At 49.1% G+C, this 21295-nt stretch overlaps 1 protein-coding gene across 1 annotated transcript in view; it reads left to right on the forward strand.

The window, feature by feature from the left end:
- LOC134934383 (adhesion G protein-coupled receptor E3-like) overlaps nucleotides 1-7710 on the forward strand; it is a 535434-nt gene extending 527724 nt beyond the window's left edge. Inside the window, exons 19-20 of the mRNA XM_063929832.1 lie at nucleotides 716-814; nucleotides 7308-7710. Of these exons, the coding sequence (XP_063785902.1) occupies nucleotides 716-814; nucleotides 7308-7376 (168 nt within the window). The 3' untranslated portion in view covers nucleotides 7377-7710. The remainder of the gene's footprint in view (nucleotides 1-715; nucleotides 815-7307) is intronic.
- Nucleotides 7711-21295: the final 13585 nt, after the last annotated feature.

Consider the following 21295-nt stretch of genomic DNA (forward strand, 5'->3'; position numbering starts at 1 on the left):
TAATTAAAAAAAAAAAAAAAAATGAACCCCAGCACGGATCACACAGATCCGGCCGAGATTCATTTTTAAAAAGTCGGCAGTGTTTTGCTAATCACTGCCGTAAAAATAGAAAAACAAACACGAATGACATCGACATCGGAACAAAAGAAAAACCCGAATACGACAGCTTAGTAAATTAGTCGTAATCAATTCAAAAAGTTGCAGTTTTACACTTTCGATGTCATTCGTGATTGAACTTTGACCTTTTTCCGAAAATTACGAATGTTAGTAAATTTACCCCATTGTGTGTATATATATATATATATATATATATATATATATATACACACACATACAGTACACATATATATACACATGTATATATATATCTCATATGTGTGTGTGTTTATATGTATGTATGTATGTATGTATATACATATGTATATATGTATGCTCATGGATATATATATGTACTATAATTAAAATAAAGTAAACTTTTATTGCACCTACAAGTGCCACCAGGAAGACAGCAGGCTGCAGAGGACGCTAGACAGCCATTAATAATACTCATGCAGCAAAAAAAAAAAAAAAAATTTTTTTTTTTTAGTGGAGGGGGGTTTCTGGGTGCTTGGAAACCCCCCCTGGGTGCGCCACTGCACACTCCACAAAGATAGCAAAACTGGCCTCAAGGCCCCAGCACTGCATCACTATAATTATTTCTCTGTCACACTTCTAGGTAAGAGAGGAGTACAGCAGAGTCTTCTGCAGGATCCATTCCAAGAAATCAGAGTCTGAGGTTATATCTGGCAGTACTATACCCATGACTATGAAATTTGTAAGTCTAATATTGTTCTTATTATCTCAGTGTGAATCCAACAATATTGTTGCAGAGCCATTGAGGTCCAGTTGCAGGTGGATTTAATAACATTTTGTCACAATTTTAAATTATTATCTATTTATAGTAATACATTATTCCAGAGCCTCTCAAATAGTCACCAAGATCCAATACTATGTTTTTACATTCTTTCATTTACCAACTCCAATAATGTATTATGTATTGCTAGTTATTTGGGGATGCAATCAGTTTGCCGGCTGTCGGGATCCTGGCGGTCAGGATACAGACGCCGTAATCCCGACAGCCAACAATACTGACAGCCGGAGTCCCGGCACGCAGGGACTATTCTCACTTGTGGGTGTCCACGACACCCTTTAAGTAAGAATAGAACCTGTGGTGAGTGTAGCTACCCACCGAGTCCGCAGCGAGGCAAGCACAGCGTGGTGAGTGCCACTCGACCCACTGCTGGTATTCTGGTGGGCGGGATGCCGCTTTTGGGATCTTGACAGCCGGCATCCCGCCTGCCAGGAAATAGTATGTATTCCGTTATTTGTATAGCGCATACTTATGGTGCAGCACTTTACAGAAAAGATGACATCATCAGTCCCTGCCACAGTGGAGCTAACAGTCTATTTCCCTACCACATGTACATGCAAAGACATACTAAGGTTAATTGTTTTGTCAGGAGATATTTAAACTGCAAGTATATAGTACTAGGTGCTTCATCGCGCCCTACGGGCGCTCTTCACACCGTCGGAAGGGGCTGCGCCCCTTTAACCCCTGCAGAGACGCGCGGCGTCAGGGAGGGTACACAGACGCGGTGCGTCGGGGAGGGGACACAAAGACGCGGGGAGGAGACAGAGACGCGGGGAGGGGACGCAGGGCGGGGACACAGAGACGCAGGGCGGGGACACAGAGATGCAGGGCGGGGACACAGAGACGCAGGGCGACAGGGAGGGGACACAGAGGCGGGGCGGCAGGGAGGGGAGGCAGAGACGGGATGCAAGGCGACAGGGAGGGGAGGCAGAGACGCAGGGAGGGGACACAGATACAGGGAGGGGACACAGAGGCAGGGCTCCAGGGAGGGGACGTGGGGCGCCAGGGAGGGGACGCAGAAATGCGGGGCGCCAGGGAGGGGACGCAGAGCCGCGGGGTGCCAAGGAGGGGATGCAGAGCCGCGGGGCGGCAGGAAGGTGACGCAGAGCAGCAGGGAGGTGACGCAGAGACGCGCGGCGGCAGGGAGGTGACGTAGAGACATGGGGCGGCAGGGAGGTGACGCAGGGAGGGGACACAGAGGCAGGTCGGGGATACAGAGACGCGGGGCGGTAGAGAGGGGGCGCAGAGGCGCGGGGCGGCAGCGAGGGGACGCAGAGGCGCGGGGAGGGGACGCAGAGGCGCGGGGATGGAGGGGACGCAGAGGCGTGGGGAGGGAGGGAGGGGACACAGAGGCGCGGGGAGGGAGGGGACGCAGAGGCGCGGGGAGGGAGGGGACGCAGAGATGCGGGGTGCCAGGAAGGGGATGCAGAGGTGCAGGGAGGGAGGGAGGGGACGCAGAGGTGCGGGGAGGGAGGGAGCGGACGCAGAGGCGCGGGGAGGGAGGGGACGCAGAGACGCGGAGAGAGAGGGGACACAGAGGCGCGGGGCGGCAGGGAAGGGACGCAGAGGCGCGGGGCGGCAGGGAAGGGATGCAGAGAGGCGGGGCATCAAGGAGGGGATGCAGAGAGGCGGGGCGGCAGGGAGGGGACGCAGAGACGCAGGGAGGGGACACAGACGCGGGGTGCCAGGAAGGGGATGCAGAGATGCGGGGAGCCAGGAAGGGGATGCATAGACACGGGGTGGCAAGGAGGGGACGCAGAAAGGTGGAGTGGCAGGGAGGGGACGCAGAGACGCAGGAAGGGACGCAGAGACGCGGGGTGCCAGGAAGGGGATGCTGAGATGCGGGGCGGCAGGGAGGGGATGCAGAGAAGTGGGGCGGCAGGGAGGGGACGCAGAGAGGTGGGGCGGCAAGGAGGGGAGGCAGAGACGTGGGCCGGCAGGGAGGGGACGTAGACATGCAGGGAGAGGACGCAGAGAGGCGGGGCAGCAGGGAGGGGACGCAGGGCACCAGGGAGGGGAGGCAGAGATGCGGGCGGCAGGGAGGGGATGCAGAGACGCGGGGCGGCAGGGAGGGGAGACGCAGAGGCAGGGATAAGATACAGAGACGCGGGGCGGTAGGGAGGGGGCGCAGAGACGCGGGCGGCAGGGAGGGACGCAGAGGCGTGGGGAGGGGACGCAGAGATGCGGGCGGCAGGTAGGGGACGCAGAGATGTGGGCGGCACGGAGGGGACGCAGAGACGCGGGGCGCCAGGGAGGGGACGCAGAGACGTGGGGCGCCAGGGAGGGGACGCAGAGACGTGGGGCGCCAGGGAGGGGACGCAGAGACGCGGGGTGCCAGGGAGGGGACGCAGAGATGCAGGGCGCCAGGGAGGGGACGCAGAGAGGCGGCGCGGCAGAGGGGGGACGCAGCAAGGCGGGGCGGCAGGGGGGGACGCAGAGACGCAGGGCGGCGGCGGGGGGGGGGGGGGGGGGCGTAGAGACGCGGTGCTGCCTGTGCACTCTCTCTCACCTGTGAAGTTGGTGCAGCGGCCACAGTACCAGGCGTGCTGTCCCCCGTCTCTGGCTTGTGGAGAAGGCAGTCCAGGCCTGTGGTGTGCAGTCCGGGTCTCTGGGGATGGTGGGAGGCAGCGTTGTGTTCGGTGTGCGGAGGAGGCGGCGGATGTCTGTACGCGGCGCAGGGAGGGGAGGCAGAGACGCGGGGCGGCAGAGACGGGACGTGGGGCGGCAGGGAGGGGAGGCAGAGACGCAGGGAGGGGACACAGAGGCAGGGCTCCAGGGAGGGGACGCAGAGACGCGGGGCGCCGGGGAGGGGACGCAGAGACGCGCGGCGCCGGGGAGGGTATGCAGAGACGCGCGGCGCCGGGGAGGGGACACAGAGATGCGCGGCGCCGGGTAGGGGACGCAGAGACGCGCGGCGCCGGGGAGGAGACGCGGGGCGCCGGGGAGGGGACGCAGAGACGCGGGCGGCAGGGAGGGGAGGCAGAGACGCGGGGCGGCAGGGAGGGGACGCAGATGCAGGGATGAGATACAGAGACGCGGGGCGGTAGGGAGGGGGCGCAGAGACGCGGGCGGCAGGGAGGGATGCAGAGGCGTGGGGAGGGGACGCAGAGTCGCGGGGCGGCAGGGAGGGGACGCAGAGATGCGAGCGGCAGGTAGGGGACGCAGAGATGTGGGCGCCAGGGAGGGGACGCAGAGACGCGGGGCGCCAGGGAGGGGACACGGGGCGGCAGGGAGGGAGGCAGAGGCGCGGGGCGGCGGAGGGGGGGGCGACGCAGAGACGCGGGGCAGCGCAGAGATGCGGGGCGCAGAGACGCGGGGGGGGGGCGCAGAGACACGGGGCGGCCTGTGCACTCTCTCTCACCTGTGAAGTTGGTGCAGCGGCCACAGTACCAGGCGCGCTGTCCCCAGTCTCTGGCCTGTGGAGAAGGCAGTCCGGGTCTCTGGGGATGGTGGGAGGCAGCGTGGTGTTCGGTGTGCGGAGGAGGCGGCGAGTGTCTGTACGCGGCGCAGGGAGAGCTATGAAGTCTTCTCCTGCGCCACCGTCCCTCCTGATGTGTATGGCGGCGGCGGCAGTTACAGGCGCGGGTAACCGCACTGTCTTCATCCGTTGTGCGGACGGCGTCTGGCGGGACAGTGGATCCCAGGCGCGGCTGCAGTGCGGGAGCTGGCGCTGGAGGTGTGTGCAGGGCGGGATGTGTGGTGCGGGCTGCGGCTGTCTGGTCGGCCGTGGTGCAGCCGGCTGGGCCCGGCCACCGTGTCCGTGCCGAGGATGGCTGCGGGAGGTGCTGGCTTGTGCGGCGGGTGGGATCGGTGGTGTGGGGTTAGGCTGGGCAGTGTGTGCTGGTGAGGTATGCAGGCGGCGGGGTGGGGGGTGTCTGGGCCATCCATGGCTGGATGTGGGAGCTGGTGGAGGTGGGGTTGGGGTGTGTGGTGCGGGTGTCAGTGGGGTGTAGGTGGCAAGGTAGGGGTCTATGGTTACCTGGCACTGTGGGGCGTCTGTGCCCTGGTGGCTTCTGGCTGGGGATGGTGGGGGGATTCTGTGGCTGCTGCTCCCGTTCTGCTAGTGGTGTGCTGGCACTGGGACAGAGCAGGAGCTGCTAACTCCGCCCACCACTGTGACTCCACCCAGCGTTAGAAATGCAGGCACAGAGTCACAGGGCAAATATATAGGAGATTTTTCGATTGTAGGTGGAAACCGAAGTACACAGGAGGAACCCATGCAAGCATGGGGAGAACATACAAACTCCACAGGGAGTGGTGGGACTTGAGCCCATGACCTCAGAGCTGTGAGGTAGTATTGCTATCCATCCCACCATCCATTCTGCCCAGTAACACATTATTTGTGTTACATCAATGTAGCATCACACTGATAGCTATTTTCTTACAAGAGATTTGGCTTGTCTTCTTCAAGTGCTTGCACATAAGTGAGCTTAATGAATGAGCATAATAACTAATAACTGTTAGAAGGGGAGCGTGCTACTTTGCAGTCTCCTGCGTGCCTCCTCAAGGGATGATACTTCATTCCTGTACAAGATTGCTGGTGGTAATATCTGCGCACTCACTGTGTATGAGTGACATATAGTCGAGGATACATGTAGCTGCCCTCCCCTTAGCTCCAGAGACCCCATGATATGCTGTTCTGGAACCCTCATACCAGAAGTCAGTCACCAGCTACAAAGTCCACTTCATCCATCAAGCAGTGTAACAGTGAGTACGGCTGTTCTATCAGGTATCCAGTCTTTAGGTCGACAGCACTTAGGCTGACACTCATTAGGTCAACCACTATTGGTCGACATGCATTAGGTCAACAAGGTCATTAGGTCGTCATTGTCCATAGGTCGACATGGCAAAGGTCGACACATGAAAAGGTCGACATGAGTTTTTCAGAATTTTTTATTTTTTTTAAACTTTTTCATACTTTACGATCCGTGTGGATTACGATTGGGAATAGTAACCTGTTCCGAGCGCAGCGAGGCACCTAGCTTGAAGCATGGTGAGCGAAGCAAGCCATGCGAGGGGACACGGTGCACTAATTGGGGTTCCTGGTCACTTTTCCAAAGAAAAAGACACCACAAATATATAAAAAACCTCATGTCGACCTTTTTCTACATCAACCTAATGACTGTGTCGACCTATTTCAGGTGTCGCCCTAGTCACTGTCGACCAATACTGGAAGACCTAATAACTGTCAACCTAGTTACTGCCGACCCTATGATCCACACCCGTACGATCGCTTGTACTAATAAACCACACTGCCTGGTTAAGCCACTGGCCTAGTTCTGGCCTAAATAACAGATCCGCTGGTGTGTACAGTACTCCATTAAACCACAGGTTCTCAAACTCGGTTCCCCAGGACCACAAACAGTTCACGTTTTCCAGATCTCCTCACAGAACACAAATGAAATGATCAGCTCCACCTGTGGATCTTTAAAATGTGTCAGTGAATAATAATACACCTGGGCATCTGCTAGGTGATCTGGAAAATGTGAACTGTGTGGGGTCCTGAGGATTGAGTTTGAGATCCCCTGCGCTAAACCATCAAACTGCCAATACATTTCCAATAATAACAACCTTCTTAAAAATTCATTACCATCCTCACAGACCTACTGTAGGATTACATACATTATCCCGGCGGACGGGATGCCGGCTATCAATATCAATATGCCAACAGCAGAATCCCGCCGGTATGGTATGGTATGCCGGGCTCCCGGCGACCAACATACCGGCGCCGGAAGCCCGACCACTGGAATACCGACAGCGTGGCGAGCGCAAATGAGCCCCTTGTGGGCTCGCTGCGCTCGCCACACTGCGCTCGCCATGCTGCGGGCACGGTGCTACGCGCACCACGCTATTTATTCTGCCTCCAGGGGGGTCATGGACCCCCACGAGGGAGATAAACTATCAGTTTGCCGGCTGTCAGGATTCCGGCGCCGGTATACTGTGCGCTGGAATCCCGACAGTCGGCAAACTGAAGACCACCCGAATCCCGCCTGCCAGAATGTTGGCAGTGGGGCGAGGGCTAAGAGTCCCCGTGCCGGCTCGGTGGCTCGCCGCACTTGCCACAGGATCTATTCCCACTCTATGGGTGTCATGGACACGCACGAGTGGTAATATGAGTGCACCGGGTTTCTGGTTGGCAGCATTGTCGGCTGGCGGGATTTCGGAGTTGGTATCCTGAACGCCGGGATCCTGACAGCTGGCATTTTAACTGCATCCCCTCCTGTAGCTTCAATAAAGTATTCTTATATTATTTGTTTCTTTAAATAATGCCAGTCACCAAGATCTGAAAATATATTATTGCACAGAATAATAATTAGTTGCAGAGCCACCACTCAGATAATACATTGCTACATTGTTGCAGTCACAGATCAACTAATACATTTATACACTGTTGCAGAGTGAAGCATCTGACGCTCAGAAATCTGAAATTGTGCAAAGAGAGAATCCTCATGTGGCCTTCAAGTAATGATATTTCTCTGCAGAAATTGACAAGTCACCTGTACTGTCTCCTATATGACACAAACAGCCCAAGAAGAGCAGCCTGAAGAAAAAATGACATATTGAACCACTTACCATCATAAGTACAAATGCAGAAAATATACTGTGGATCCAGAGGACTGGGCAATTTCATTTTATAGGAGAAAATAAATATCTTTGGCTCTGCTAGATATATATATATATATATATAAAAAACTCCATATGTGGTCGCACTCTCACCAACACTGTATGTTGGCTTCACATATATATATATATATATATATATATATATATATATATTAAACAATGTAATTAGCGGCACTCCTGGGACTTATTCAAGTGAATAAACGAGACCACCCCGTTTATTCCAGCTGGAATAAACGGGGTGGTCTCGTTTATTCACTTGAATAAGTCCCAGGAGTGCCGCTGATTACATTGTTATATTGCTGTTTGGCTGTGGAGGGCACCGGGCATGCTGCACCAGTATTGATAACGGAGTGCCGAGGATCTTCTGTGTGTGTATATATATATATGTATATCTATATATATATATATATAGGGAGAGAAGTAGCGGTACGTGGAGACTTCTAATCACAACAGACCCGTGTACTGGTGCAGTCAACCGATAGCACCAATACACGGTTTGTTGTGATTTGAAGTCTCCTAGTGCCAGCCTCTTCTTTTCCTGGTATTATACAGGGGCGGCATCCCCCGGGGAGGGCACCAGATATCATATCCTGGGGGAGATTCATTCAAATGTTTGAAAAGTCGGTTGGGTGTCTGATTTTTCCTACCTAATAGACAGGAAAAAACAGACTCCCAACTGACTTTTCAAACATTTGAATCCCCCCTCCCCCCCCCCCCCATTTGTGGTATCCCGCAGAGGATTCCCAGAGTGCCGGAGCTGTAAATGTTTATACATATATTTTCATGTTTCAGTATTCCCATACACCCTAGCAGGATAGGTGCCATGCTATAAAGAGTAATATTTGGAGCATAGCCAAGTTCTCTAATAAATACATCAGACATATTATTCTGGAAAGCCTAATAGGTTGTTGTATTATAGTACAGTGTTATATTTATTATGTGTGGCCACCAATTTGGCTGTTTATCCATGTATAATTTGTACTGTTTTTATATCATTATAAAACAATACTACTGTAGATCATTAGGTAGTGTTAAGTATAAAAGCGTTGAACAGAGAAAATGACAACAGAGACAAGACGTATATATACTCAAATGCTCTTCACGCTGAATAATATAACAGTTATCCCATGTAATGAGAGATAGTTTGCTGTAAAGATATTACTATGTAAAAACACACACATGCTATATTCAATGGATTCCTATTTAGTTGAGTGAGCAGCATTGTAATCCGTGTCCTACTGAGTATGAAGGGCCCACCGGGGGAACCAATGGAAGGTGCCCACTTCAGAGCATTAAGTAGGCATGGCCAGCCTCCAGAAGGCAAGGCTAGTACTTTACAACGGTTCATAAAAGAAAAAGAACAAAAAACTGTCTTTACTCATTTTCAGTTAAACACATCATTTCCCTGATACAGAACCCAAAATAAAATATCAACATTTTGGAACGGGTCTCACTGGTTACAGCATCTCAGCTAGACAGGGAAACTTCAGTCGAGTATCTTAGTATGATGATTTGGACACAGACATGGTGCTACAGTATAATGATGCAGATGAAGTGAGTTACCTACATGGGAAGGCATTGTCCTGTTTCTTCACATCACATTAACTCAGAAACCTTAATAAAAGCAATAGCTTTTTCTAATAGAGCCTTCATTTGATCAAATGATGCAGTGATGCTTAAAAATAATTACAATAATAAAAAAATATTAAGCCACAGCTTGATAGATAGTATGGTAATAATAAGGTCTGTGAGGTCTGAGCAGTGGGCAATTGCATAGCCCACAGCAAGTGGTTTGTACCGGAGATGCTGGGGGTAAATTTACTAAGGTGGAAGATTTTTAGAACTGGTGATGTTGCCTATAGCAACCAATCAGATTATCTCTATTATCTGCTAGAAGCAGCTAGATAAATGGTAAGTAGAATCTGATTGGTTGCCATGGGCAACATCACCAGTTCTAAAAATCTCCCACCTTAGTAAATTTACCCCGCTGTATCTCTAGTATCCCATAGGCACAGTTCTGACCTCCCTGCCAACTCCACACTAATGCATGAAGCCCTATAATTCTATACTAGCACCTGACATCCTTATTCCATTAATGTCATGCACCTACACAGGCATTCACTTGCCACCTACAGCAAGAACCCGTGTGCCATCATTTAAATGACTCCTCATGGTAAGCACTTACAGTCCCTGCATCCCCAAACTAATGATAGACTGCCCACCTCCCTCCAGCACTCGCCTCTGTTTTTCCCTGGATGAAACCTAAACATTTTTTCCCAGGAAGCCAAGTCAGTAAGTCACTAGTCATTCCTGATCTGTGGGAGAGTGGTGTGCTGCTAGAACTCTCCATCCCCAGGACTAGATGGGACTGTGGAGATAGAGTGTCCCTTCAGTGAAAACAAACACATGCAAATCACCAACCTCAATGATCAGAGAGGATGGGGTCTATGCAGCTGAATAATGGGATACAGAATTAGACCGGCTTTCACTGGCTTTGCCTACAGGTTTAAACATGTTTTTCCTTCATTATTATTGCCATTTTAAAATTATTTTAAAATTGTAAAATACAGTCTGGGCCTGTAACATATCCTTTATAAATTTACATAATCTCAAGTAGAATGAAATACAATTGAAAGTGAAATTGCAGCACAAATGACATCATTTTACACAATTTTAGCTTTGGATAATTATTTTGTTTAAAATTGCCATATGTTTTAACACCACTAGATGGCACTTTTCTGTGTGTGTGTGTGTGTGTGTGTGTGTGTGTGTGTGTGTGTGTGTGTGTTTCTATATAAAGATGATAATGCTATAAAGGAATGTGCCTTATATGATACAGATTTAAATCTGCACATATAATCTTCATAAACTTTCCTATCCATTTGCATCCCCACTGTACAGTCCTCTCATAACCTCACAAGTTTTCCTGGCCAACATCATTGTGTAACAAAGGGGTTAGGATATGTCCCTGCGCACAAATGCCGCCAACCCAAGGTCTATCCTAGTGTGTCACCTAACACACTGAAATAATGCTAGAAAGGGAATATTAGAATAATCCCTAGGTGGCGCAAATAGTAAAAAGTCCAAAGAAATTACCCGTGTGGGCTAAAGTCCGTTCCTTTTCATACAAGTGAGTTCATATATGAATCCGTCGTCCAAAGATGATGTATGAAAAAAAACACAATATAAACACAAATGTTCAGTACAGTCTCTGTGGGTATTAGAGGAACAAAATGTACACCCAGGTTCCTTCGACTATTCAGTACTTGGGATGTGCAGTTCTACTCGTAAGGTCCACCTCAGTGACTCGCATAAATGGACTGCTTACATGTGCTCACCCATACAAATGCAGTATCCAAAATAATCAAGCACCCACGAGTAGGTCTCTGGGTATATAGGATGCTCACGTGTATGCTTACTTCAAGGTGCGGTGTACTTTCACATCAAAGGTTTCTTTCGATGTTTTCCGCTGTCTTTCTCCTCTATTCCTTCAATTTTAATTATTACCAGCAGCCTATCGTCTTCCCAGCAGCAGCAAAGCTCCCCGCACCAGTATGCAGCAGCGCCATATACCTGCGGCCTTAGGCTGCTGGTAATAATGATTATTGATTATTTTGGATACTGCATTTGTATGGGTGAAAGAAACCTTGATGTGATTTATACAATTGTTTTAGAAGTAAGCACATGTAAGCAGTCCATTTATGCGAGTCACTGAGGTGGACCTTACGAGTAGAACTGCACATCCCAAGTACTGAATAGTCGAAGGAACCTGGGTGTACATTTTGTTCCTCTAATACCCACAGAGACTGTACTGAACATTTGTGTTTATATTGTGTTTTTTTTCATACATCATCTTTGGACGACGGATTCATATATGAACTCACTTGTATGAAAAGGAACGGACTTTAGCCCACACGGGTAATTTCTTTGGACTTTTTACTATTTGCGCCACCTAGGGATTATTCTAATATTCCCTTTCCAACATCATTGTGTGACCACATCATACAGTCCACCAAGAACCTTTACAATCTGGTGGACCATGATGAAATAGTTAACACCTATCTTTGTGTATTAATGCCTATGTTCCTATAGATTGTAAGATTGCGAGCAGGGCCTTCCTACCTCTATGACTTATTACCCAGTTTTGTTTGATCACTGTTTCCAATTGTAAAGCAGAATGGTATTTGCTGTACTGGATAAGAAACCGTTAATAAATAAATAAAACAATATACTTGGATCTAGATAAGGATGCCATATTCTGCCATATTGTTTGTGCCTTTAACTTGCGGGTGGTGGGGAAGCATACTCTTATTTATTGTGGACTGGGGCCATGTAGAAACATCTGTGATATTCTTATGCCAAATATCTAATTGCCTTCTTGCAGTTCCTGTGCAGAAAGAATCGCAACGAAAGACTTTCTTATTTCAAGATGCTAAGCAGTAAATTTAATAAAGATGAGACTTGTGCTCAGATGTATCAAGCCTTGGAGAGTGATAAATTGCACGGTAATAAAGTACCAGCCAATCAGCTCCTAACTGCCATGTCACATGTGTTTGAAAAACGATATTAGGAGCTGATTGGCTGGTACTTTATCACCGTGCACTTTATCACTCTCGAAGGCTTGATAAATCTGGGCATTGGTGATGTTGCCCATAGCAACCAATCAATGCTGTGTATCATTTTTTAAAAGGCAATAAAGAAATGATAGCTCGCATCTGATTTTACTAATCATCTGTTTTAGAAGTTTTAGTAAATTTACCCCATAGTGCCTGATTGTGAGTCGGACGTGGTGCCAATGTCAGACATAGTAGAGGGATTATTTTTACATGCATACATCTAAATCGCACTGTGCATGAGTCCAGAGGCCATGCTCATAGAGTCGCAGTCGCGATTGAGGCACACAGGAAAACGATTGAGGCACACAGGAAATGTAAGCTCTCAGAAATGTTTTGAAATGTAACGGGCATTCCTGGGCAGTGACAGGGAGGTGGCTAAGCCGACACATGGAGATGGCCTGTATTATGGACGTGCTATAACACTGTAGCAGGTGGGTCGCTGATAGTAACATAGTATCTAAGGTTGAAAAAAGACAATTGTCCATCGAATTCAACCTATTTGTGGTCTCCTATGAAGTATTATTTTGTATAAAATTTTGACTGATGTTGATGACTGCCGTTACATTTAACCCCTCTTTCTCTGACGTCCTAAGTGTATGCTGGGACTCCGTAAGGACCATGGGGATTAGCGGCTCCGCAGGAGACTGGGCACAACTAAAGAAAGCTTTAGGACTACCTGGTGTGCACTGGCTCCTCCCACTAAGACCCTCCTCCAGACCTCAGTTAGAGTCTTGTGCCCGGCTGAGCTGGATGCACACTAGGGGCTCTCCTGAGCTCCTAGAAAGAAAGTATATTTAGGTTTTTTATTTTACAGTAAGATCTGCTGGCAACAGACTCACTGCACCGAGGGACTAAGGGGAGGAGAAGCGAACCTACCTAACAGGTGGTAGTTTGGGCTTCTTAGGCTACTGGACACCATTAGCTCCAGAGGGATCGACCGCAGAACCCGACCTTGGTGTTCGTTCCCGGAGCCGCGCCGCCGTCCCCCTTACAGAGCCAGAAGCATGAAGAGTCCGAAAAATCGGCGGCAGAAGACCTCGGTCTTCACCAAGATAGCGCACAGCACTGCAGCTGTGCACCATTGCTCCTCATGTACACCTCACACTCCGGTCACTGATGGGTGCAGGGCGCTGGGGGGGGGCGCCCTGAGGGCAATTTATGACACCTTGGCTGGCAAATCTACATCATATATAGTCCTAGAGGCTATATAGATGTAAAATTACCCCTGCCAGTATTCCAGAAAAAGTGGGAGAAAGTCCGACGAAAAAGGGGCAGGGCTTCTCCCTCAGCACACTGGCGCCATTTTCTCTTCACAGTGCAGCTGGAAGACAGCTCCCCAGGCTCTCCCCTGTAGTTTTCAGGCTCAAAGGGTTAAAAAGAGAGGGGGGGGGGCACTAAATTTAGGCGCAATATATGTATGCAAGCAGCTATTTGGGGAAAAATCACTCAGTTATAGTGTTAATCCCTGCATTATATAGTGCTCTGGTGTGTGCTGGCATACTCTCTCTTGGTCTCCCCAAAGGACTTTGTGGGGTCCTGTCCTCAGTCAGAGCATTCCCTGTGTGTGTGCGGTGTGTTGGTACGGCTGTGTCGACATGTTGGATGAGGAAGGTTACGTGGAGGCGGAGCAGAGGCCGATAAATGGGATGTCGCCCCCTGTGGGGCCGACACCAGAGTGGATGGATAGGTGGAAGGTATTAACCGACAGTGTCAACTCCTTACATAAAAGGCTGGATGATGTAGCAGCTGTGGGACAGCCGGCTTCTCAGCCTGCGCCTGCCCAGGCGTCTCAAAGGCCATCAGGGGCTCAAAAAACGCCCGTTACCTCAGATGGCAGACACAGATGTCGACACGGAGTCTGACTCCAGTGTCGACGAGGTTGAGACATATACACAATCCACTAGGAACATCCGTTACATGATCTCGGCAATGAAAAATGTGTTACGCATTTTCTGACATGAACCCAAGTACCACATAAAAGGGGTTTTATTTTTGGGGAGAAAAAGCAGCCAGTGTTTTGTTCCCCCATCAGATGAATGAATGAAGTGTGTAAAGAAGCGTGGTTTCCCCCGATAAGAAACTGGTAATTTCTAAAAAGTTACTGATGGCGTACCGTTTCCCGCCAGAGGATAGGTCACGTTGGGAGATATCCCTTAGGGTGGATAAGGCGCTCACACGTTTTTCAAAAGGTGGCACTGCCGTCTTAGGATACGGCCACCTTGAAGGAACCTGCTGATAAAAAGCAGGAGGCGATCCTGAAGTCTGTATTTACACACTCAGGTTATATACTGAAACCTGCAATTGCCTCAGCATAAATAGTGCTGCTGCAGCGTGGTCTGATACCCTGTCAGATAATATTAATACGTTAAGACAGGGATAATATTTTGCTAACATTGAGCATATTTAAGATGTTGTCTTATATATAAAGGATGCACAGAGGGATATTTGCCGGCTGGCATCCAGAATTAATGCAATGTCCATTCTGCCAGGAGGGTATTAGAAACCCGGCAGTGGACAGGTGATGCTGCCTGTAAAAGGCACATGGAGATTCTGCCTTATAAGGGTGAGGAATTGTTTGGGGATGGTCTCTGGGACCTCGTATCCACAGCAACAGCTGGGAAGAAATTTTTTTTACCTCAGGTTTCCTCACAGCCTAAGAAAGCACCGTATTTTCAGGTACAGTCCTTTCGGCTTCAGAAAAGCAAGCGGGTCAAAGGCGCTTCCTTTCTGCACAGAGACAAGGGAAGAAGGAAAAAAGCTGCACCAGCAGCCAGTTCCCAGGATCAAAAATCTTCCCCCGCTTCCTCTGAGTCCACCGCATGACGCTGGGGCTCCACAGGTGGAGACAGGTGCGGTAGGGGCGCGTCTCGGGAACTTCAGGGACCAGTGGGCTTGCCCACAGGTGGATCTCTAGGTTCTGCAAATAGTATCACAGGGATACAGGCTGGAGTTCGAGGCGACTCCCCCTCGCCGTTACCTCACATCAGCCTTGCCTGCTGCCCTCGGAGAAAGGTAGTACTGGCGGCAATTCACAAGCTGTACTTCCAGCAGGTGAAATCAAGGTACCCCTCCTTCAACAAGGCCGGGGTTACTATTCCAAAATGTTGTGGTACCGAAACCAGGCGGTTCGGTGAGACCCATTCTAAAATTGAAATCCTTGAACACTTATATACGAAGGTTCAAGTTCAAAATGGAATCGCTCAGGGCGATTATTGCAAGCCTGGAGAATTTCATGGTATCACTGGACATCAAGGATGATTACCTGCATGTCCCTATTTACCCTCTTCACCAGGAGTACCTCAATATTGTGGTACAGGATTGTCATTACCAATTCCAGACGTTGCCGTTGGTCTGTCCCCGGCACCGAGGTATTTACCAAGGTAATGGCCGAAATAATTATCCCGTACTTGGACGATCTCCTTATAAAGGCGAGGTCCAGGGAGCAGTTGTTCGTCAGAGTAGCACTATCTCGGGAAGTGCTACAACAGCACGGCTGGTTTCTGAATATTCCAAAGTCGCAGCTGGTTCCTACGACGCGTCTACTGTTCCTGGGTATGGTTCTGGACACAGAACAGGATAAAAAGGGTTTCTCCCGGAGGAGAAGTCCAAGGAGTTGTTGTCTCTAGACAGAGACCTCCTAATACGTATACAGGTGTCGGTGCATAAATGCACACGAGCCCTGGGAAAGATGGTAGCTTCTTACGAAGAAATTCCATTCGCCAGGTCCCATGCAAGGATTTTCCAGTGGGATCTGTTGGACAAGTGGTCCGGGTCGCATCTTCAGATGCATCGGCGGATAACCCTGTCTCCAAGGGTCAGGGTGTCGCTGTTGTGGTGGCTGCAGAGTGCTCATCTTCTAGGGGGCCGCAGATTCGGCATACAGGACTGGGTCCTGGTGACCACGGATGCCAGCCTTCGAGGCTGGGGGGCAGTCACACAGGGAAGGAACTTCCAAGGCTATGGGAAAGTCAGGAGACTTCCCTACACATAAATATTCTGGAACTGAGGGCCATTTACAATACCCTAAGTCAGGCTAGACCCCTGCTTCAACACCGGCCGGTGCTGATCCAGTCAGACAACATCACGGCGGTCGCTCATATAAACCGACAGGGCGGCACAAGAAGCAGGATGGCGATGGCAGAAGCCACAAGGATTCTCCGAGGGGCGGAAAATCATGTGTTAGCACTGTCAGCAGTGTTCATTCCCGGAGTGGACACCTGAGAAGTTTTAAATTATCAGTATAAATACATTTTTAGTGTTTTATCCAATAATAAATTGGTATATATTCTATATGCGCTCTCTTTTGTTTAATTAATTTTAGACAGATTGGTTTGTATATCAGGTGTTCAGAGCACCTCTTGAGAGCAGCTAGTGTGCCTTTACAGGTGTATGTGCATTTGCATTGTTTAACTATCACTGTTTAACTATAAGCGCCTGATATATTCCTTTTTAGTAAGGATTTTTTTCACAACTGAGAAGCAGACTTTCTCAGAAGACACGACCTCCACCCGGGAGAGTGGGGACTTCATCCAGAAGTCTTCCAAATGATTGTACACCGTTGGGAAAGGCCACAGGTGGACATGATGGCGTCCCGCCTCAACTAAAAGTTACAAAGATATTGCGCCAGGTCAAGGACCCTCAGGCGATAGCTGTGGACGCTCTGGTAACACCGTGGGTGTACCAGTCGGTGTATGTGTTCCCTTCTCTGCCTCTCTTACCCAGGGTAATGAGAATAATAAGAAGGAGAGGAGTAAGAACTATACTCATTGTTCCGGGTTGGCCAAGAAGAGCTTGGTAACCAGAACTCCAAAAAATGATCTCAGAGGACCCATGGCCTCTGCCGCTCAGACAGGACCTGCTGCAGCAGGGGGCCTGTCTGTTCCAAGACGTACCGCGGCTGCGTTGACGGCATGGCGGTTGAACGCCGGATCCTGAAGGAAAAGGGAATTCCGGAGGAAGTTATCCCTACGCTATTTAAAGCTAGGAAAGAAGTGAACGCAAACCATTATCACCGCATATGGCGGAAATATGTTGCGTACTGTGAGGCCAGGAAGGCCCCAAAGGAGAAATTTCAGCTAGGTCGATTTCTGCACTTCCTACAGTCAGAGGTGACTATGGGCCTAAAATTGGGTTCCATTAAGGTCCAGATTTCGGCTCTATCGATTTTCTTCCATAATTGAACTGGCTTCACTGCCTGAAGTTCAGACTTTTGTTAAGGGAGTGCTGCATAGTCAGCCCCCGTTTGTGCCTCCAGTGGCACAGTGGGATCTCAACGTGGGGTTGGATTTCCTGAAGTTGCATTGGGTTGAGCCACTTAAATCCGTGGAGCTATAATACCTCACATGGAAAGTGGTCAATCTGTGGGCCTTGGCGTCGGCCAGGCGTGTATCAGAATTGGCGGCTTTGTCATACAAAAGCCCTTATCTGTATTTTATATGGATAAGGCGGAATTGAGGACTCGTTCCCAATTCCTTCCTAAGGTGGTATCAGTTTTTCATGTGAACCAACCTATTGTGGTGCCTGCGGCTACTTGGGACTTGGAGGATTCCAAGTTACTGGATGTAGTCAGGGCCTTGAAAAGTATATGTTTCCAAGACAGCTGGAGTCAGGAAAACTGACTCGCTATTTCTCCTGTATGCACCCAACAAGCTGGGTGCTCCTGCTTCTAAGCAGACGATTGCTCGCTGGATCTGTAGCAAGATTCAACTTGCACATTCTGCGGCTGGACTGCCGCACCCCAAATCTGTAAAAGCCCATTCCACGAGGAAAGGGGCTCTTCTTGGGCGGCTGCCCGAGGGGTCTCGGCTTTACAATTTTGCGAGCTGTTACTTGGTCGGGTTCAAACACTTTTGCAAGAGTTTACAAGTTTGATACCCTGGCTGTGGAGTACCTAGAGTTTGCTCATTCGGTGCTGCAGAGTCATCCGCACTCTCCCGCCCGTTTGGGAGCTTTGGTATAATCCCCATGGTCCTTACGGAGTCCCAGCATCCACTTAGGACGTCAGAGAAAATAAGATTTTACTCACCGGTAAATCTATTTCTCGTAGTCCGTAGTGGATGCTGGGCGCCCATCCGAAGTGCGGATTGTCTGCAATACTTGTATATAGTTATTGCCTAACTAAAGGGTTATTGTTGAGCCATCTGTTGAGAGGCTCAGTTGTATTTCATACTGTTAACTGGGTATAGTATCACGAGTTATACGGTGTGATTGGTGTGGCTGGTATGAGTCTTACCCGGGATTCAAAATCCTTCCTTATTGTGTCAGCTCTTCCGGGCACAGTATCCTAACTGAGGTCTGGAGGAGGGTCTTAGTGGGAGGAGCCAGTGTACACCAGGTAGTCCTAAAGCTTTCTTTAGTTGTGCCCAGTCGCCTGCGGAGCCACTAATCCCCATGGTCCTTACGGAGTCCCAGCATCCACTACGGACTACGAGAAATAGATTTACCGGTGAGTAAAATCTCATTTTTTTATAATAACCATAGTGCGTGACTATGCCCCGTAACCCTGGATATCCTTATCCATTAGCAATTTATCTAACCCATTCTTAAAGGTGTTGACTGAGTCGGCCATTACAACTCCCTCAGGCATGGAATTCCAAACACGTATCGTCCTTACCGTAAAAAAGCCTTTGCGCCATATTGTGCGGAATCTCCTCTAATCTGAGTGAGTGTCCACGAGTTCTCTGTGTTGATCTAACCAAAAACAGGTCCTGCGCAAGATCTGTATATTGTCCCCTTATATATTTGTAGATGTTGATCATGTCCCCTCTTAATCTCCTCTTTTCCAGTGTAAACATGCCTAGTCTTGCAAGCCTTTCCTCATATTCCAGCGACTCCATACCCTTAATTAGTTTGGTCGCCCGCCTCTGAATCTTTTCTATCTCCAGGATATCCTTTTTGTAGTATGGTGCCCAGAACTGTACACAGTATTCAAGGTGTGGCCTCACAAGTGATTTATATAACAGGAGTTTAATACTCTCGTCCCTAGCATCAATTCCCCGTTTTATGCATGCTAATAGTGGCTGCGCACAGAGATGTATGGAATATAAAGACGGATAATCTGCACTTGCCATAGGGCTCGTGCAAGTTTCGATGGCACAACCGATGGTGGTGTCTACAGAAGCACCAATTGGTATTTCAGCATCTATGTATTCTGACAGTGGATGTCTCAGCCCTTGCACATTTTAATGCATGCCAGCAGGGGTGTATTAACAGTGGACGAGGCCCATGTGTGTCACGTCTAGCAAAGTTTGGGGATCCGGCTGCTGAGATTTGCCCAAGGAGGTAGCAGGCTGTGGAAGAACAAGATGAGCTGGTTAGATATAGTTCCTTTGCATGGGACACTGAGCAATGAAGGATGTAGGCGGGGTTTGAGAGTCAATGGAAAGAATTTATTATGTACAGAGCTGAGGTAGAAAACTGAGGTTGGTGAACGGTGACTTGAGAACGTGGTCGTAGACAAAGAAATGTGGAATTGTGAGTGAAGGTTAAAACGAGGCTGAAGACAAGAACCGTGGACTGTGACTTATAAGATGAAACTGCGGTAGAGGAGCTGAGAACTGTGGATGGTAGTTTGGGTCATGACGAGACTGGGAACTGTAGACTGTGGCTTGAAAGAAGAAGCTGGAGATAACGAGCTGAGGACTGTGAATGGTGGTTCGAGGACTTGGCTGGAAGCAAGAATCTGCGGATTGTGGCTTGGAGGATGAGGTAAGAGACCCGGGGTCGGCCGTGCTAAAGGGTCTTACTGAACCGGGTTTTCCAAGAGCGTCTCCATGGGCAGCAGCAGGCTAGGGACGGCAAGACTGCAGCAGCACATGAGAACTGGCAAAGCAGGGTTAGAAGTACCAGAATATAGCAGGAATCCTGGGAGCACAGGCTAAAGCACCTACAACAGGGTTGTAACTTGAAGCACTGGCATCCCTGTCCTAAACCAGCCCCCATTTATAGGAAGAAGTCTCCCTGGATTGTCTGGAAAACTAGGAACAGGAATTATGTCAGAAACTTGGTCTCCAACATGGCGGTGCCCAGTAATGCAGACCTTTTCTGACAACATGCTGCTCACTGCCCCTGGTCTCCTAGGCAACGGTTTAGAGAGGGAGCCACTGCAGCGGCGTCCCGCCGCCACGAGCGGACCCCCTCAGCGCCATTACCGCTGCCTGTACCCCTGAACCCAGTGCCGCAGCCCTCCACCACCGCTGCCCAGCCGCCTGTGAAGCCCGCCCCGCGGCCCCAGCATTCTGGTAAGACCCCGGACGCTGACAGTACCCCCCCTTTGCGGGTGGACTCCGGACACCTATAAGGTTTAGCTGGAAATTTGGCATGAAATGTCCGAAGAAGTCTTGGGGCATGGACGTCCTCTGCCTCTACCCAGGACCTTTCCTCAGGTCCATATCCCTTCCAATCAACTAGGTACTGGAGGCGACCGTATCGTTTACACGCGTTATGTATTTGGGAAATATATCAGGTACATTGAAAAAATAAAATCAAAACAGTAAGGCATGTATTATGTCTGTTGCGCTCATCCGAGTTCGGCTTCATAACTATTATGATAGCAGTTTAAACATCAATGAATCACATGGGGATAAGATAATAGATATGTGATACTCTATAGCTAGAAATTAGCTTCTGCCCCTAAACTGATCGCTAAAAAGTAACTTTTTAAAAACGTTATCTTTTACTTATCTAACCTTTAATGCCTACATTCCAGGTTCATTACACCAACAGGACGTATTGTATTGGAGTGGATAGACTATTAACTCCTATTTTTTAGATATTTCAGGCTGTCCTACTTTTTCCACATGTCCACACATAAAGTTTAGTAGTACATATATATATATAAAATTGGGGGGATAGGGGTACCGGCGACGAGTGTGGCTAAAAACTATGTTTTTAAAGCTTAAAGTTAGGAGCCAAAAAATGTTTCTTTTAAAATTTAAAATTTTTTAATATATATGAGAGTAAAAACAGTTTCCAAGAATGGTTAAAAAACAAGCATAAAAAAACTTTTTGTCCATAAATAAGCAGTAAAAATACACTTAAAAGGATAGGAATTCAAAAAACTTAGCTTGTAAAATGTGGGTGGTCAGTATTGGCCAACGCGTTTCGTCTCAACAGACTTCTTCAACCCCTTGAAGAAGTCTGTTGA

The sequence above is a fragment of the Pseudophryne corroboree genome, chromosome 6 (assembly GCF_028390025.1).
Source record: "Pseudophryne corroboree isolate aPseCor3 chromosome 6, aPseCor3.hap2, whole genome shotgun sequence".
Lineage (NCBI taxonomy): Eukaryota > Metazoa > Chordata > Amphibia > Anura > Myobatrachidae > Pseudophryne > Pseudophryne corroboree.